The sequence below is a fragment of the Hippopotamus amphibius genome, chromosome 10, assembly GCF_030028045.1.
Source record: "Hippopotamus amphibius kiboko isolate mHipAmp2 chromosome 10, mHipAmp2.hap2, whole genome shotgun sequence".
NCBI classification, from domain to species: Eukaryota; Metazoa; Chordata; class Mammalia; order Artiodactyla; family Hippopotamidae; genus Hippopotamus; species Hippopotamus amphibius.
In genome coordinates, this window is record NC_080195.1 from 48,120,963 (window position 1) to 48,136,731 (window position 15,769).

Below are 15,769 nucleotides of genomic sequence, written 5' to 3' on the forward strand. Positions count from 1 at the left end.
CAGTCATACAATGGAATATTATTTGGCCATAAAAAGGAATGAAATACTGAGACATGCTACAGCATAGATGAACCTTAAAAACTTTATGTCAAGTGAAAGAAATCAGTCACAAAAGAACACGTCATTCCATTTTTTACAGAATGTCCACAATAGGAAAATCTGTAGAGACAGAAAATAGATCATTGATTGCTTAGGGCTGGGGGAGTAGGCAGGAGGATAAAGTGGAGGGGTGATAGCTAAAGGGTGTGGGGTTGCTTTTTGAGGTGATGAAAATGTTCTAAAATTGACCGTGGGGACAACTGTACATGTCTGTGAATATACCAGAACAATTAAATCGTACCCTTTCCATAGATGTATAATATACGTCTATATCTCCAGGTGTGTAACGTGGGAGCTTGCCAAAAACGGAGATTAGTGAGAACAAGGCACCAGGAGGATTACAAGAAGCACATTAAAGCTCGACAAGATAGCACCTACTATGCAGCTATGAAGGAGGGTGAAGAAGAGGGAATAATAATAACTAAAAAAAATTTCATTTTCTGCCAACTAACCCAGAAAGCAGAAATTTTCTCACTCATTTGCCTCTTCCGTAGAGGTGTGTAGTTATAGCAGGACTTGTTCAAGGAAAATGGGCAAAACAGCCAGCAGCTTTACCCTATTTGGGCAAAAGAACATTGTGAGTTTACTCGGGGACTCTGGCTGGAGAACACAGGCAATAACGCACCTCTGACAGGCTTCCCTCTCTGACGAGATGCCAGTTCTGGGAAGGCTGCACGTGGAGAGTGAGGAAGGGGTGGCCTCCAGCGGCTGGGTCAGCCCAACCAAGCTTAGTAATCAACACGGCACCAGACACCACAGCCTTACACTTTCCACGTCTGGGGTAGAAAATTCTGGATCATGTCAATGTGTGGGCTTTTCTTGGACTTGAATTTTCTGTACTCTCTTTACAGTTATGGATAATAAGACTGTCTTTATTGGGGGTTTCTTTCTTATAGGAGGGCCTAAAGTAGATGGTTTCTAAGTATAGAATTTAGGGAAACCTTCTGATGGAAGGGGAAAAGCTAAAAAGCTGATGCTTTCTGGAGTGCTTTGGGAACAATCAGGAAAGTTTACTGCTTTCCCTCCTCACCTCCAGGCCAAGCTCCAGCAACTCCTGCTGGGCTGCTTTTCTGGCTTCCATTGGCCTCCCCAACTAGCGCAGAGGCTCATCAGGCACGATGTTGGCAATGGGGGGTAGGGTGTGAAATCTGGGGTATATCTGACTTACAAGTCAAAGCCTAGAAACTGGCTAGAAACAGGGATATGAGGAATGTAGGACTAGAGAAAAATACACTTCAGCCCAGACACTGTAACATGTACAAAATGAACCAGGCAAACCATTAGTCAACCTCCAGGGGCTCACAGGTCGGGGAGGTGTATGTAACAGAAAGGTCCACTGTTGCCTGCCAAAAGGCAGACTGTTACAAATGCCTTGGAGAGACACAAAGTATACAGAGTGAAAGCCAAGGATTCACGCAGGAAGCAACATGTGACCTTTAAAGGATACGAAGACTTCTCAGGGTGTCTGTGTGTGCCTCTGTGCACGCACCTGTGTGCACGCGCGCCTGTGTGTGCAGAGAGCTCACAATCATGCTAGGCAGGGAGAGCAGTGTGAGCAAGGATAAGGATGCAGGAGTCTGCGACCTGCTCAGAGCACAGAACATGTATATTCAGGAAAATGTGAAGTGGAAGACAGGACACAGTCTGACCCTTCTGGACATTTTTGATAAATAACTAGAAACATCTTAAGAGAAATACATTATTAAGCAGAGATAATAGGGGTATAGGGCATCCCAGATGGTATCCAATAAATTCTGATACCAAGTTAGAGAAGGACTTTTCTTGGGTTTTCTGTTTAAACAAATATAACCTCAGAAATTCCACTTTGGGACCATTTCCACAGTAATACTCCATTTTTAAAAATCATGTATGTTTTCTTTTGCCTGGCTTTCACCCATTCAAGTGTCATTCCTTCACTGAGCAATCAGACGTCTGTAGAATCATTTCCGTTACAGCAAGTCAGGCTAGAAAGATGCTCAGAGAAGATTTCTTTTGTAAACTTGAGTACAGGAACCATGTTTGAATGTCTGACTCCCATGGGGCCTCACACACTATCTTGCATACAGTAGACATTCAAAGATTTATAGATGGAATGAGGTAGGCAGACACTCAGACTGATAGACATTAAAATGTTCTGAATTTCAAGTGTTTGTCACTTCTGATGTGACTACCAGAATGGCTCTCACTGCTACCACCGATTTCTCACTGAAGTTCACTTTTTATTCTCATTTCTTTTCTCTCTCTGTTCTTCCCGTGCATCCTGCAGTGACCTGTTTGATTCTGCCACTCTCTGGGGACCAGCGCCATATGCACCATCCTTCACCAACAGAATTGCATCCTCACCCAAAACCAGAGGACTGGACAAGGCACATTGGCTCTGAGTCTTCTCTTGGCTTTCACTGCAGCACAGGTGCTCAACCCTGGCTGCACGTTACTCTCACCTGGAAACGTTTACAACTCTCAACGCCCAGGCCAAACCCAGGCCGATCATATCAAAATCAGGGCTGGGACCAGAATCAGTATTTTTCAAAGCTCCCTGGGTAATTCCAATGTGCAGCCAAGGTTGAAACAATTGCAAGAGAGTAGTTAGTGACTCTCAAACTCGAGTGGGTATCAGTCACCTGGAGGGCTCCTTAAAACTCAGATTGTTGGGCTCCAGCCCCGGGATTCTGATTCAACAGATCTAGAGTGGGGTCCAAAATACGCATTTCTAACAAGTTCTCAGGTGATACTGCTGTGGCTGGGCTGAGGTCACACCTTGAGAGACCCATGTGTGAGGAGCTGTATGTGCAGTGGAAGCGGAACATCTGAAGCCGCACCGGCGTCCCAGTGCGCCTTCCCCGCACGTGAGGTTTATGGCCAGCTGGATGCGGTGTGGCGGCAAACGTGCCTTATCTGAGACCACAGCAGTGGAGGTGGGATGGAGTAAAACAAAAGATAACCACTGCTTTTGTTTTTCTCCATGTTTTCTCCGTGAGACAGAGGTTACGGGGTGGAGGTGGAGGGGGCAGTAAAGAAAAATGAGGGCCAAAGGATAGCTAAAAACCCATGATCTCAAAGTAGAGAAGCATTTCCACCTGCTCATCAGTGCCTCAAGAATGGAAATTCATAGCTTACATCAAAGAAGGTGCCTGCATGCTCCAGGATCAGCTGGTTGGAATCAGGCTTGTTTTTACAGTAGGTGACGTACATCTGAAATTTGTCTGCCTGAAAAAACAAGGACAATAATAGATCAGCACCCATTAGTTGCTCCCTCTGTCAGCTGTGCCAGCAAGGCCCGTGCAGTGAAACCCGCAGATACCGCACACCACAGAATTCTCTGCAGTAGATGTCCTGGGCTCATCGAGCCTGTGCTCCCCTAACAAACTTGGGGATGCTCTTTCCCTATCAGCAGAGGAAGAAAGCCTGCTGCAAGGGAGCTAGTTTTAATACTAGTCTGCGCCAGACAGAATTAGAAAAACCAATTCAGATATCATCGTGTATCTTGAAGCTGGACAGAACTTACTGAGAGATTATCCCCCCTTTTGGATTACCTACAATTGTGCTTCTCATCTTGAAAAATGACAGCATTTGCTCTAAAAACGGAAGTCAAAGAATGAAAATGAAGTGTGATCCCGGAGGGAGATCTGCTCGTACTCCAAATGTCTCCGTTGGGGGCAGTTTGTAGGGAACATCAAGCGCCTATGCCACCATCCCCCACTTCCCAGCAGCAATGATGGGGGAAAAGGAAAGCAGGGTGGCCCTTTGGGGCAGGGTCTGAACAATAAGGCCTAACCAGACTGCTACTTCAAGCCAAGAATCTTAAGGTTTGGTGAAAATTCACTTCTTATGTCTTTGGGATCCTCTGGGTTAGTGCTTCACAGCCTTTCACTAGGAAAGGTGTGTGTACTTTAGCCACCAAGCACTTTTCCCATCTGTGAAATGCTCCCCATCCTGGTGCCTACACAACGCTGGGGATGTCCTCTTCTAAGAAAGCAGCCTAGCTATGCATTAATTATAGCAGGTTTCATTTCTGCCAGCACTTTTCCAAGTGCTTTTTATATATAATTCATTTGATCCTTATGAGAACCCTATGTGCTGAGTTCTATTATAATCATCCCCATTTTACAGATGTGAAAATTGTGGCATAAGGTTGGTTAAGTCACTTTAAATTTCCATAGTTAGAAAGTGGTGGAGCCCAGGCCAGCTGACTTCAGGCTTCTTGGTCACAACTGTTGCCATTCAATACATTGCAAACAACTCTTTCTACCCTTTACTCCTGCACTAAACTCATAAATTAAGATTACAAGGCTTAAGAAAGTCACTTTGGGATAATTCTTGGCAAAATGCGCATATTTTATACAATCACTAAAGGTTTTCTAAAACCAATTTTAGGGTTTATATACTACCTGGGAGGCATTCACCACCCCTAAGAGATGCTGATAAATGATACTTATGGTTGATGGTAAGGCAAATCCACAAAATGTATGAAACAAGATACCAAAAAGATTCCTTCACTTAATAGGCAGTCTCATTTTTTCTTTACATTGGCTGTGCAAGGGATCATAAGTTATTTATCAGCGCAATGTGAACTGTGCATGGGCTCACATATTTATAGGTGGAAAATGTATTAGCACAAAATAAGATGGCAGCCTGAGACTGCCTTAAGAAATGAAAGTATGTCAGGAAGCAAATGTTACGGTTTCAGAAAAAGGAAGTAACTTGGGTCTTGAGTTGTGGGATGATCTATATTAATTACATGTCAATGGACTAGTCAACATCCTAGCTCCTTTGCAATGTTTCCACATTTAAAATATAAAACATGACCATAGCCCTGCCTATTCCATAGGACTGTTAAGAGCACAAACTCTCTAAATAGTGAAGACATTGGAAAAGTAATTAGCCCATTTTGAGTGGAAGTTATAATTAGTTAACTGTTGAAAATTAGAACTCCTGGCCCTGGGGAAGGACTTCCAGGTTTAGTTGTACTTATTGTACTAGGTGGACTTTCTGCGAGTTGTTGGCACTCACATCGTGAACCTGAACTCAGGATAATGTGGTGTGGAGATGCTAATGGAGACTAATGTTCCTGATTATATAAGTAGAACCTAGTACATTCAGCCCATTAACTTGGACCATGACAACAGCACCAAGAAAGAATGACTAGGTATGCATCCTGTAAGTCAGAATTGGGATGGATACCCAAGGAATCTGCTCTCTAGTAAGGAAGAAATGTAAACAATGCTTTGGTGGATTTCTAAAGTTCCAATTCCCTAATCCTCATCCTGTTAAAAACAAAACAAGTCATGGATAGAGCTGGGGTAGTTCTTCTACCAAGAGTGGTGGTCTTGTTCCAATCGCCTGACATCTCAGTTTTAGAAAGTCTTTAGAGAACTTAGGGGGAGCTTGGACACAACATCTAAGGATCTTTGCCGAGGAGGGCTCTGCTCCTCAGGGACAGGCTGCTTCTTTCAGATCTACTCACAGCCCCTCTCTACAGCCCCTGGTCCTGTGTTGGAATGTCAGTGACACTAATCCTTAGCTCAGGCACCAAACAGTGATGCCATCTGGTACCATCTGCATTCCTGGAAAGCATGAGACAGTGGGAGGAGAAGAAGCTCAGGTCGGTTACCCAGGTAACAAAGCAGTGTCCCACATCCTCAGGCAGCTGCTCATACTTCTCCAGCTCTTTGAGGAAGATGCTGCAAGGGGAGAGAAAGGCCGAATCAGACATCTCTGTACTGCTGACCCCCTCCCCACCAGAGGCTTATCCTGAGGTCAACCCAACCGTGTACACTCTCCATTATTTACATGGGGCTTCTCCATTCTCTAAGCGTTATGTAGTGAAGAGCAATTTTAAATATGTTGGAACTAATTTCATTAAAATTTGTATTAATTGATTAATTAGTACTACTTAATATCATTTCCCTTAAGGGTTTACAATTCTCAGGCTGAAAATAATGAAATATTATACTTGTGTTGGGCATTTCATTTTAACAGGAACTATGACTATTTTTTTTACACAAGTAATCAAAGCACGTTGTAACATTTAAAAATATACAGATACAGGTATCAAAAGAACAAAATAAATATCATGATCCCGGAGGTAAGGTGGAAAAATTCTGAATCCTACACTGACTTCTTTCCAATGTTTTACATCAGTATCCAGTTTGTGCTAAAAACTGAGTTAACGTTTCCTAATGCTGACATTGTTAGGAAAGAAAATTTAATGGGGAAAAGTCATAATACATTTCAAAGCTGAACTGAATTAGTACTGAATTATCTGCCATTATGGATATCTGCCTTTCTATGTTAATAAATAATAAAGAGTTGATTACATCAACTTCAAATTGGTATATTAAACTATTGGTTTGAGCTCAGAGAATATAAACTCAAGCCAGAATCACTGGAATGGAATTTGTTTTTTAAAAGTCACACAAAGTTTTTCAAATAAAAGATAACTATGAGGCTGTGGGAAAACATTCTGATGGAGATGGAAGGTGGTATAATCTTTGCACAGGTCAATTTGATAATATCTATTAAAATAAAAAATGTACTTATCCTGCCTCTGCAATTTTAATTTTGGAAAATGTCCTACGGTTGTAGTCACACATATGTAAGATGAAGTATATACATGCATATTCATTGTGGCACTGTTCATAATGGCAAAGATGGTCTATAGATAACAAAGTGAACTACAGTACTTCCTCAGAACCATATACTACATAGTTATAAAAAATGGCAAAGCTTTTTATGTTTTCACTTGGAAGATCTCCAGGGAAGGCTGTTAAGTAAAAAAGCAAGGTGTGGAAGAATGTATCTAACATTCTGCCTTTTGTCTAAGTAAGGAATATATACTCATTTCCAATTCAAGAAACTAACAGTCAAAGTGTACAATTTCAGTTATGCAAGATAAGTTCTGGAGATCTACTATATAGCATAATACCTATAGCTAAAAACACTGTATTGTATACTTAAAATTTGCAAAGAGGGTAGACCTTATGTTGTGTTCTTACATAATAATAATAGGGAAGAAAACTTTGGGAGGTGATAAATATGTCTATGATTTTGATGGTGATGATGGTTTCACAGCTGTATAGTTATCCCCAAATGCATCAGGTTGTGATACTAAATATGTACAGCTTTTTACATCAATTGTACTTCAATGAAGTGGTTAGAAAAAAGTCATTACCCAAAACCAAAAGACAAACTACTGAATGGGAGAAAATATTTGCAAATGATATAACCAATACAGGGTTAATATCCAACATATATAGACAGCTCACACAACTCAACATCAAAAAAATAAACAACGTAATTTTAAGATGGGCAGAAGACCTGAATGGACATTTTCCCCAAGAAGACATACACATGGCCAACAGGCACATGAAAAGATGCTCAACATCATTAATCATGAGAGAAATGCAAATTAAAACCACAATGAATTATCACCTCACAGCAGTCAGAATGGCCATCACCCAAAGGAACACAAATAACACGTGTTGGCGAGGATGTGGAGCAAAGGGAACCCTCCTACACTGCTGCTGGGAATGTAAATTGGTGCAGCCACTGTGGAAAACAGTACAGAGGTGTCTCAAAAAACTAAAAACAGACCTACCACATATGACCCAGCAATTCCACTCCTGAGCACATATCCGAAAAAAATAAAAACACTAATTTGAAAAGATACATGTACCCCAAAGTTCAGAGCAGCATTATTTACAATTGCCAAGATATGGAAGCAACCTAAGTGTCCAAGAGATGAATGGAGAAAGAAGGTGTGGTATATATATACAATGGTATACTCCTCAGACATAAAAAGAATGAAATCTTGCCATTTGCAACATTATGCTAAGTGAAGTCAGACAAAGACAAATACTGTATGATATCATTTATATGCAGAGTCTGAAAAAACACAACAAACTACTAGTGAATGTAACGAAAAAGAAACAGACTCACAGATATAGAGAACAAGCTAGTGGTTACCAGTGGGCAGAGGAAAGGAGGGAGGGGCAAGACAGGGACAGGGGATTAAGAGATACAAACCAAACTACTAGGTATAAAAAAATTAAGCTACAAAGATATACTGTACAACATAGGGAATACAGCCAATGTTTTACAACTATAAATGGACCATAACCTTTAAAGACCGTGAATCACCATGCTGTACACCTGAAAGTTATATACTACTGTACTCAACTATACCTCAATAAAGAAAAGAGAAGAGCAAACAGACTTGCACATATGTGAAATGACTATAAGGAAAAGCATTCACCACAGTACTGTTTGAAATAAAAGTGGGTTGGAAACAACAGAAATATATTTTTAAAAAAGTTACTACCAAATACATTTTTAAAAAAGTCATAGGAAACCAGGTGAAGGAACAGGGTGAATGAAGACAGTGGTGGGTAGGTCTTCTCAATCTATACTTTACCATTTAATTTTGATTTTTAAAATTAATTCAAAAATTACATTAAAAGATATAAAGTAGGTCTGAATTATTCTATTACTTACCTCTACCACTGGCACAAATATATTTTATTGATTTGACTTACACTACCTGATTCCTCCTGTCCAAGAATTCTGGCAGCATCTTACAATTATAATTACAATTACAATTGGTTATGGATTCTACATATATGTTCTTTGTGTTCTCCCTTCAATGACATAGAAAGAGGTTGGTTTTGGTTTTAAGAAATACATATATACGGACTTGAGGACATGGGGTGAGGGGGTGGGGGTGAAGGAGAAGGAGGGACGAAGTGAGAGAGTAGCACTGACATATATACACCACCAAATGTAAAACAGATAGCTAGTGGGAAGCTGCTGCATAACACAGGGAGAGCAACTCGATGATGGGTGACGACTTAGAGGGCTGGGATAGGGAGGGCGGGAAGGAGTCGTGGGAGGGAGGGGATATGGGGGTATATGTATAAATACAGCTGGCACAACAGTGTAAAGCAATTATATTCCAATAAGGAGCTTAAAAAAAGAAATATATATGTGCAATTAAAAAATGTTTGGCAAGTCATATTTGGAAAGCCAAAGTGCTAATGATTGATAGGATCACAGATGATATTTTCTGTCCACCTGCCATTCAAATTTTCTACAACAAATGGGTATCACTTCAGCCATAAGCAAAAGTCACTTAAAATTTTTTTGAAGACTCCTAGTAGTACCCATTTGATGATAATCATCTTTCTCTTGAATTTTAGAGGATCCTGATCTGAATCGTAGGACAGTAGTGATTATAACGCAATTTGGGCTTACAAAGTGCAAACATGCAGTGCTCAAAAATCAATCAAGTATCATATTTATTGCTACTCTTAGAAGAACTGCAGGTGACACACATGTATTTAATATGACTTCTAAATTAGAAATAGGAAAAAAATTATATAATGCTGAAAGGCCAAAAAGAAAACATCTTTTTTTGTTGCAAAGAGAAGCAATCTGGCTCATCACCATATGTACATAATATGTTAGTATATTAATAAAATATGAATCTATTTTTAATATAATTTTTATTTCTGGAACTAAATTCTCAAAGACATTTATTATGTGGCTCTTTTCCACGAGAATACTAAATAATATAAGGTACAAAGTCTTCACAGGTAGTTTTTCAAGTACTGAGATATTCTTTATAGCCATTTCTCATATTGGCCTTCAGGATAATCTCCGTGAAGGCAATGGTTGGAGATCCAGCTCTGAGCTGTGATGGGCTGAACAGGGCCTGGAGGTGGATGCTGGAATGGTTTGGCGAGGGGTGGGGAGAAAATCTGATGAGCTATTCTAGGACAGGACTGGTGAAAGAAAATGAACTGCTTTAAAGAAAGGAAGACTAGCAGGAAAAGAGTACTTGGAAGACGCAAGAGGAGAATCTGAAGTCCCCGGGCACCTAGGATAAATGCTCTTGGCTGTAGGAAACCTCCACTTCCCTACTCTCAGGATCTCACTCTGGTCCCTTCACTCTGACTCCCATGGTATATAGCTCCTTCTCTTTTAAGAGTGAGCAAATAAATGAAATAACAGCCTGAATCATGACATTCCACACAATATATAAAATTGTATTCTCGCTTTAGAAGTTGCAAGGACTCTGTGATGACTCAGGGAGAGTTTCCCTCTTTCTTTGACTTATGACCCAAGGTCAGTGGCCTGGTCACTTAAGGTTAATTTTAGTAATTAGTGGTGATTTAGTAATCAGTGGTAATTATACCTACAGAGTTGATAATTGATAATAGATGCTGAAGATGGTGCTAGAATTTTATTTAAAATCCTGGTAATTTAAATAGAGCAATACCCCGACTTTTGGTAACAGCAGGTATCAAAAACCTATGGGTGGACGTTCTGTTTGAAAATTCTCAAGAAATGAAAGCACTTTAAAATGAATTAAGTACACAGAATATCATTCCTACAATTCAAGCCTTTCCAGAAAATGAAGGTTTTAACAGCAACTGCCACGACTAGCCCACCCTTCTCCTGATCTGAGGCCTCACTTTCCTTTCTTCCCACAACCAAGGTCAAGTCAAAAACCAGAGCTGACACCTAGTCACAGATGTGAAGGGGTCTTCCAAAGTTTCATTTTTCTCAACTTTAAATAACCTTGTGGGGATGTTGTGAAGATTTAATAAACTCACGAAGGTAAAGAACCCAACCTAGTGCCTGGCATATAGCAGGCACTAAATAAACATTAGTTCTTCAGGATCAGGGCTTCCAAATCTTAGTGAACTCCAATCCCGGAGCGTTATCCCTAGGGAGCTCTCCCCACCACGCCCCTGGTGGAAAATCTATAGATTACCTTCCCCTAAACCATATCCTGGGAGAATCTTGATTGGGTATTATGCAAAAATTGGATTTCAAGGTCACGTATCATTTAAATTTGGGAAATGCTGGGCTAAACTAGTTTGTTTATGGCAGGACTTCCAAAATCCTATAATATAATGAGGCATATTATAAACCTCTGAAGTAGATAGAGTATGCAGTGCTTCCCAAACTTCTTTGCAAGTGGAACACTTTTGGGGGGAGTCTCAGACTGTCTCAAGGAACATGCTTGGAAAACCTCAGTTAGTGGTCCCCACACTGTCTATGCACTGGCTTTAAGGTTGGGATCTGAGCATCTGTGCTGTTTAGCAAAGCTCCCTGGGTAATTCTAATGCATCCACTCCATAGATCAGCTTTTGAAGGCAACTGCCCTATTTCAGTGTGCTTCCAGTTGGCAGAGCCTATACTGACGCTATATGATTTAATTTTAAATAAAAAGCAAAGAATTAAAAAAGCTATTTACCTTGGGGTGGGCATATCAATTCACAACTTTGAGTAAGATATGCACTACCATCCAGTGTAACTATTGGAGGCAAGTGGCAGTATTAAACTCTATTTTGCTTTTTAATTTGAAGCTTGTGAAGATGACAGGTTACATATGTCTGATCAGTATCATGCTACCTACTTTGAATAGATGTGATAAGTTTAAGTTAAAGCACAAGAGGTCACAATACTCTTCACAAATGATGGGATATTCCTCCTCAGCTGTGCTAAAGCAACAGCTTAGCCCTCAGCATTTCAACAATAGTACATAACATATTGTGGGAGGATGAGCACAGCAAGGAGTTTAAGTGGGTGTGTGAACGTCTAAGGTTCTTTCAGAAATGCATGAAACTTAAATGAATGTCAAGATTCAGATACCATATGATATCAATTATACGTGGAATTTTAAAAATGCAACAAACTAGTGAAGATAACAGAAAAGAAGCAGACTCACAGATAAAGAGAACACACCAGTGGTAACCAGTGGGGGGGAGGGGAGTAGGCAATATGGGGTAGGGGAGTAAGAGATACACACTATTAGGTATAAAATAAGCTACAAGGATGTATTGTACAACACGGGGGATGTAGCCCATATTTTATCATAACTACACATGGACTATAACCTTTAAAGCTGTGAATCACTATATTGTGCACCTGTAACATATAATAGTGTATAGCAACTACACTTCAATAACAAAAGGAATGTCAAGATTTAAGCAATGTCATTATTAAAGTATTCCAATGCAACACATTATGCAGTTACCTTATGAGGAAAATGCTTCCCTCTGGCTTTGGACAGGATCCTGGGAAATGAAACTTCTAGGATTTATTGACAGAAACGCTTTGCGAGCTTTATCATTAAGTACTATGGAAACAGCACCATTCCAAAGGTACCCTGAGTCATTCTGATTTTGTTATTCTCACCAAAGGTAAATTTAGTCTGCATGCTTACTGCTTCTGGAGAAGTGTGTCCTTCACCGGGACCTTTATGTGGGGAAGATATGTGATGACCTTGCGTGTGTGTGTCTCGTGCACGTGCGTGCATACTTGCTGGCGCAAGGGGAATGCAGTGGGGGCTGTGGTACTGGGGGGGGGGTGGGGTGGATAAGAACAATGAGGAGGGGACATAAACAAACAAAGCTGGAGGCAGGCCAGGGAGGAAGGTGTCAGGCTCACCACTTGCAGGCAGCCCACGACACTACCCCTTACCAATGCTTTCATACACGTGGCACTAGGGATCGCTTCTAAGGGATCCATCAGTGAGACCAGACAGATTCAGAGCCCAGCTTGGAAGAGGCTCTGGACGGCAGGCCAGGATATCTGGCTGGCATACTGAGCAGCTGTTAGACTAATGGAAAGCCATGCACACTCCAGGGAAGGTGCCAGATTGTTCACAGAACAGTGTAATCAGCACAGTTTGATCACCTGGGCTGAGCCATGAAAATCACCGGGCTCTGTCCCTTCATTTTATGGCAGGAAGTTCAGCTTAGGGTAGAGATGAAAGGGAAAGGGGCGCAGGGCTGGGCTCCTACTCAGCGTAGGCCCCACCCTCACCTCCAACCTCAAGCAGCAGTTTATCTCACTGCACTGCTACCTGTTGAATATGTTTTGCCAATATTTCCAAATTTTGTTTAACTTGTACGATCAGATGAATCAAAAAGTATTGCATGAATATAAGTTTAATGTTAAAGTAAATAACAATCTCACATTTAATGTTATTCATAGCCATTGATATGCTATTTAGCAACTAGGCATGTAGGTACGCTAAGCAGTTAGTGTGAACAACTGAAATGAACACGACTTGGACACCCCCAAATGAATGTTTAGATTCTGTCTTGCTTTGGGTACTCCCCTGTATCTATAACCAGCACCAGTGTTGACGGCTTACTGAAAAAACAAACAACAGCGATACAATCACAGCTGAATTTTTTTAGGGCTCTTCTGATGGATGTGTAAAGGCCCTCAGTTATCCCTTAGAGTGTGGGTTTAGGGCCCAAGAAAAATCACAAATCTTCCCCTTCCTCTTTGCTTGGTATTTGAATATTAAGAAAACAGCAGTGTGACTTAGGGAGTTACGAAGCCTTGGATTTTTCGGCTGTGTTACTAATTGGTTTGTGCAGGTCACGAACCTTTGTAAGCTCCAGTGTCTATAAAACAAGGGAGTAGAAGAGAACAAGATTTTCTTGGAGTGGGAAAGAAGCATACAAAGCACAGAAGACACATATTTTAAAGCAAGGGGTGTGTGTGTGTGCGCGTGCGTGCGTGCGTGCGTGTGTGTGTGCGCGGCAAAAGAGGAGAGGACAGCCGCAGCCTGGCCCTGTGGCCTCCAGATGGGGCTGTGGCCTGCACATCACTTTCCTCACCACTTGGTGGAGCCAGCGTCTCACCTTGTAGCTATAGCTCCACCCTCTGTGTTTCAAGGGGTTGTAAAGTCAATTTAGTGGGTGGAAACCAGCTTTAAAAAGGAAGGAGAATGGAACCTAATCGAAAATATCAGAGTGCAGCACATGTAGTGAGGGTGCTACTTTGGAGGACTTAATTTTCCTCACATATAACGTATAAGCATGCGTGTATCAGGACATGATATATAATTTTCCTTTGGTTCATGATCTAAACTGTTTGAAAAGCACTTTGCTGACTCCCGCCTGCAGCAGGAAGCAGGGAGGTCTAGGTCTTTGTCCACCTCCCTCCCTCTCCTCCTCGACCCTCCCCCTTCCTCTCTCTGTGGATCTGCCACCTCCCTCTGTATGCTGCCCTCTCCCCTCCCTTCCTCTCCCTTTCGTCTCCCCACCTCCTCTTCCCCCTGGCTATCCACTGTGCTCACTTCTCCTCTCTCCAGGTATTTTGTCCCACTTTCCCACTCACCCTGTCTCTCCTCCCTTCCTTCGTACTTCCCTCCACCACCATTTCTGACTCGCACCACCTCTACCCACCACCTCTCCCCTCTTGAGCCTCAATCTCACAGAAGCAGACATGACAAGACACAGTCTAACTGGAAGTGTGACAGCCAGATCTCTCCCCATCCTTGGCCCAGGATTGAGACTCACTCGCAAACTCCTCCCATTGCCTCTCGGCCTCCCTCCTAGACTTCACCACTCTGCTCCCTGGGAGCACCTGTGTTCAAACTCTCCTCCATCACCCAAGGGAGCGTCGTCCCTGGCTGCACAAATCCCACCTGCTATTTAAATTCCATCCCAAATGCCCCCTTCTCTGGGAAGCCTTCCTGTTACTCCAACAGAGACTGTTTTCTTTGCCCCTTTGATCTGCACTTGTGCTCACCTATACCCTTATCACCAATATCTCACTGACTCGCAGGATTCAGAGGGCAGAGCCTGGGTTAGAGTCCTCACTGGGTACCGATTCCGTCTCCAAACCAGCACAGGGCTGACCCCAGGCTGGAACTCTGGGAAGATCACAGAAATGTGGGCCTGGTTCGGTGGTTTCCCGGCATCTCCCTTCATTTCCCCAACCTTGTCTTTTCCCTGCCTCCCCCCACACCATCCTCTTTGCTCCAGACTGACTCTGGCCACTGGTGCCCTTGTAGGCTGCCCTGGGCCCGGCCAGTGTCCCAGCTCAGTCCCACTTAGCCCTGGCCCTGCTCCCTTAGTCTCGGGCCGGGAACACCAGGCTGGGAGGGGAGTGGGTGGTGGCCGGAGGCCAAATCTATTAGCTTCTGGCCGGGTCTGGAGGAGGAGCTTGCAGAAGGGTTATCCAGCCCTGGTGGTTGGTCCCCTACTTGCCTTTCCAACCCTGACTTATTTCAGGTCATTACTGTAAGGGCGTGTGACCTGGATGACATACCTATGGAAGAAATGGGTTGAAGTGTTCCTCAAATTTGAGGATGCACATGGAAGCTGGTTAGATATGAATCAAGCCAACCGGATTTGGCAGTGCCAGCTGGTGGTCTATGGAGTCGAGGGGGGTGGGGTGGGGGGGGGAGGGAGGAGGGAGGGGAGACTGACATGAGAGACCCAGACCCTGGAAGCTACGCGTAATCTTTCAACAAGGAGATGTCACATATTGGGCAAGTCACTGGCCCCTCTCTGGGTTTCAGTGTCCTTATCTGTAAATGGAGACGGTTGTACTTGATGGTCAGGAAGATCTTCTGTTCCCTGACAGCAGAGATTTTATAAAAATGTTATTGCCTGAACTCACATATGGCCATATCTCCAATAACTGAAAAGGAAAAAGTAAAGTTTGGAGTTAACCAAAGGTGATGAGCATTGTAAACAAACAGCTGTCCTCACCAAAGCTGAAAGTCTAATAGAAGGCAAACTGAAAATAAGTGATGTTCCCACATCACACATTGTAGGCCAGTTAAAGTAGGGAGACAGCATCAACAAAGCCATTACCATTTGGGGGATCTACCAAACAGTAGATGAGGGATACA

General features: G+C 42.4%; 1 protein-coding gene across 5 annotated transcripts in view; it reads right to left on the reverse strand.

Annotated features, from left to right (window-relative positions):
* The window catches only part of KALRN (kalirin RhoGEF kinase), a 653,746-nt gene that overhangs the window by 218,824 nt on the left and 419,153 nt on the right, over window positions 1-15,769 (reverse strand). For all 5 annotated transcript variants that reach the window (XM_057696213.1, XM_057696214.1, XM_057696215.1 and 2 more), the window contains 2 exons: window positions 5,711-5,780; window positions 3,217-3,306 (listed from right to left, as the gene is read on the reverse strand). In XM_057696213.1, the coding sequence (XP_057552196.1) occupies window positions 3,217-3,306; window positions 5,711-5,780 (160 nt within the window). The remainder of the gene's footprint in view (window positions 1-3,216; window positions 3,307-5,710; window positions 5,781-15,769) is intronic.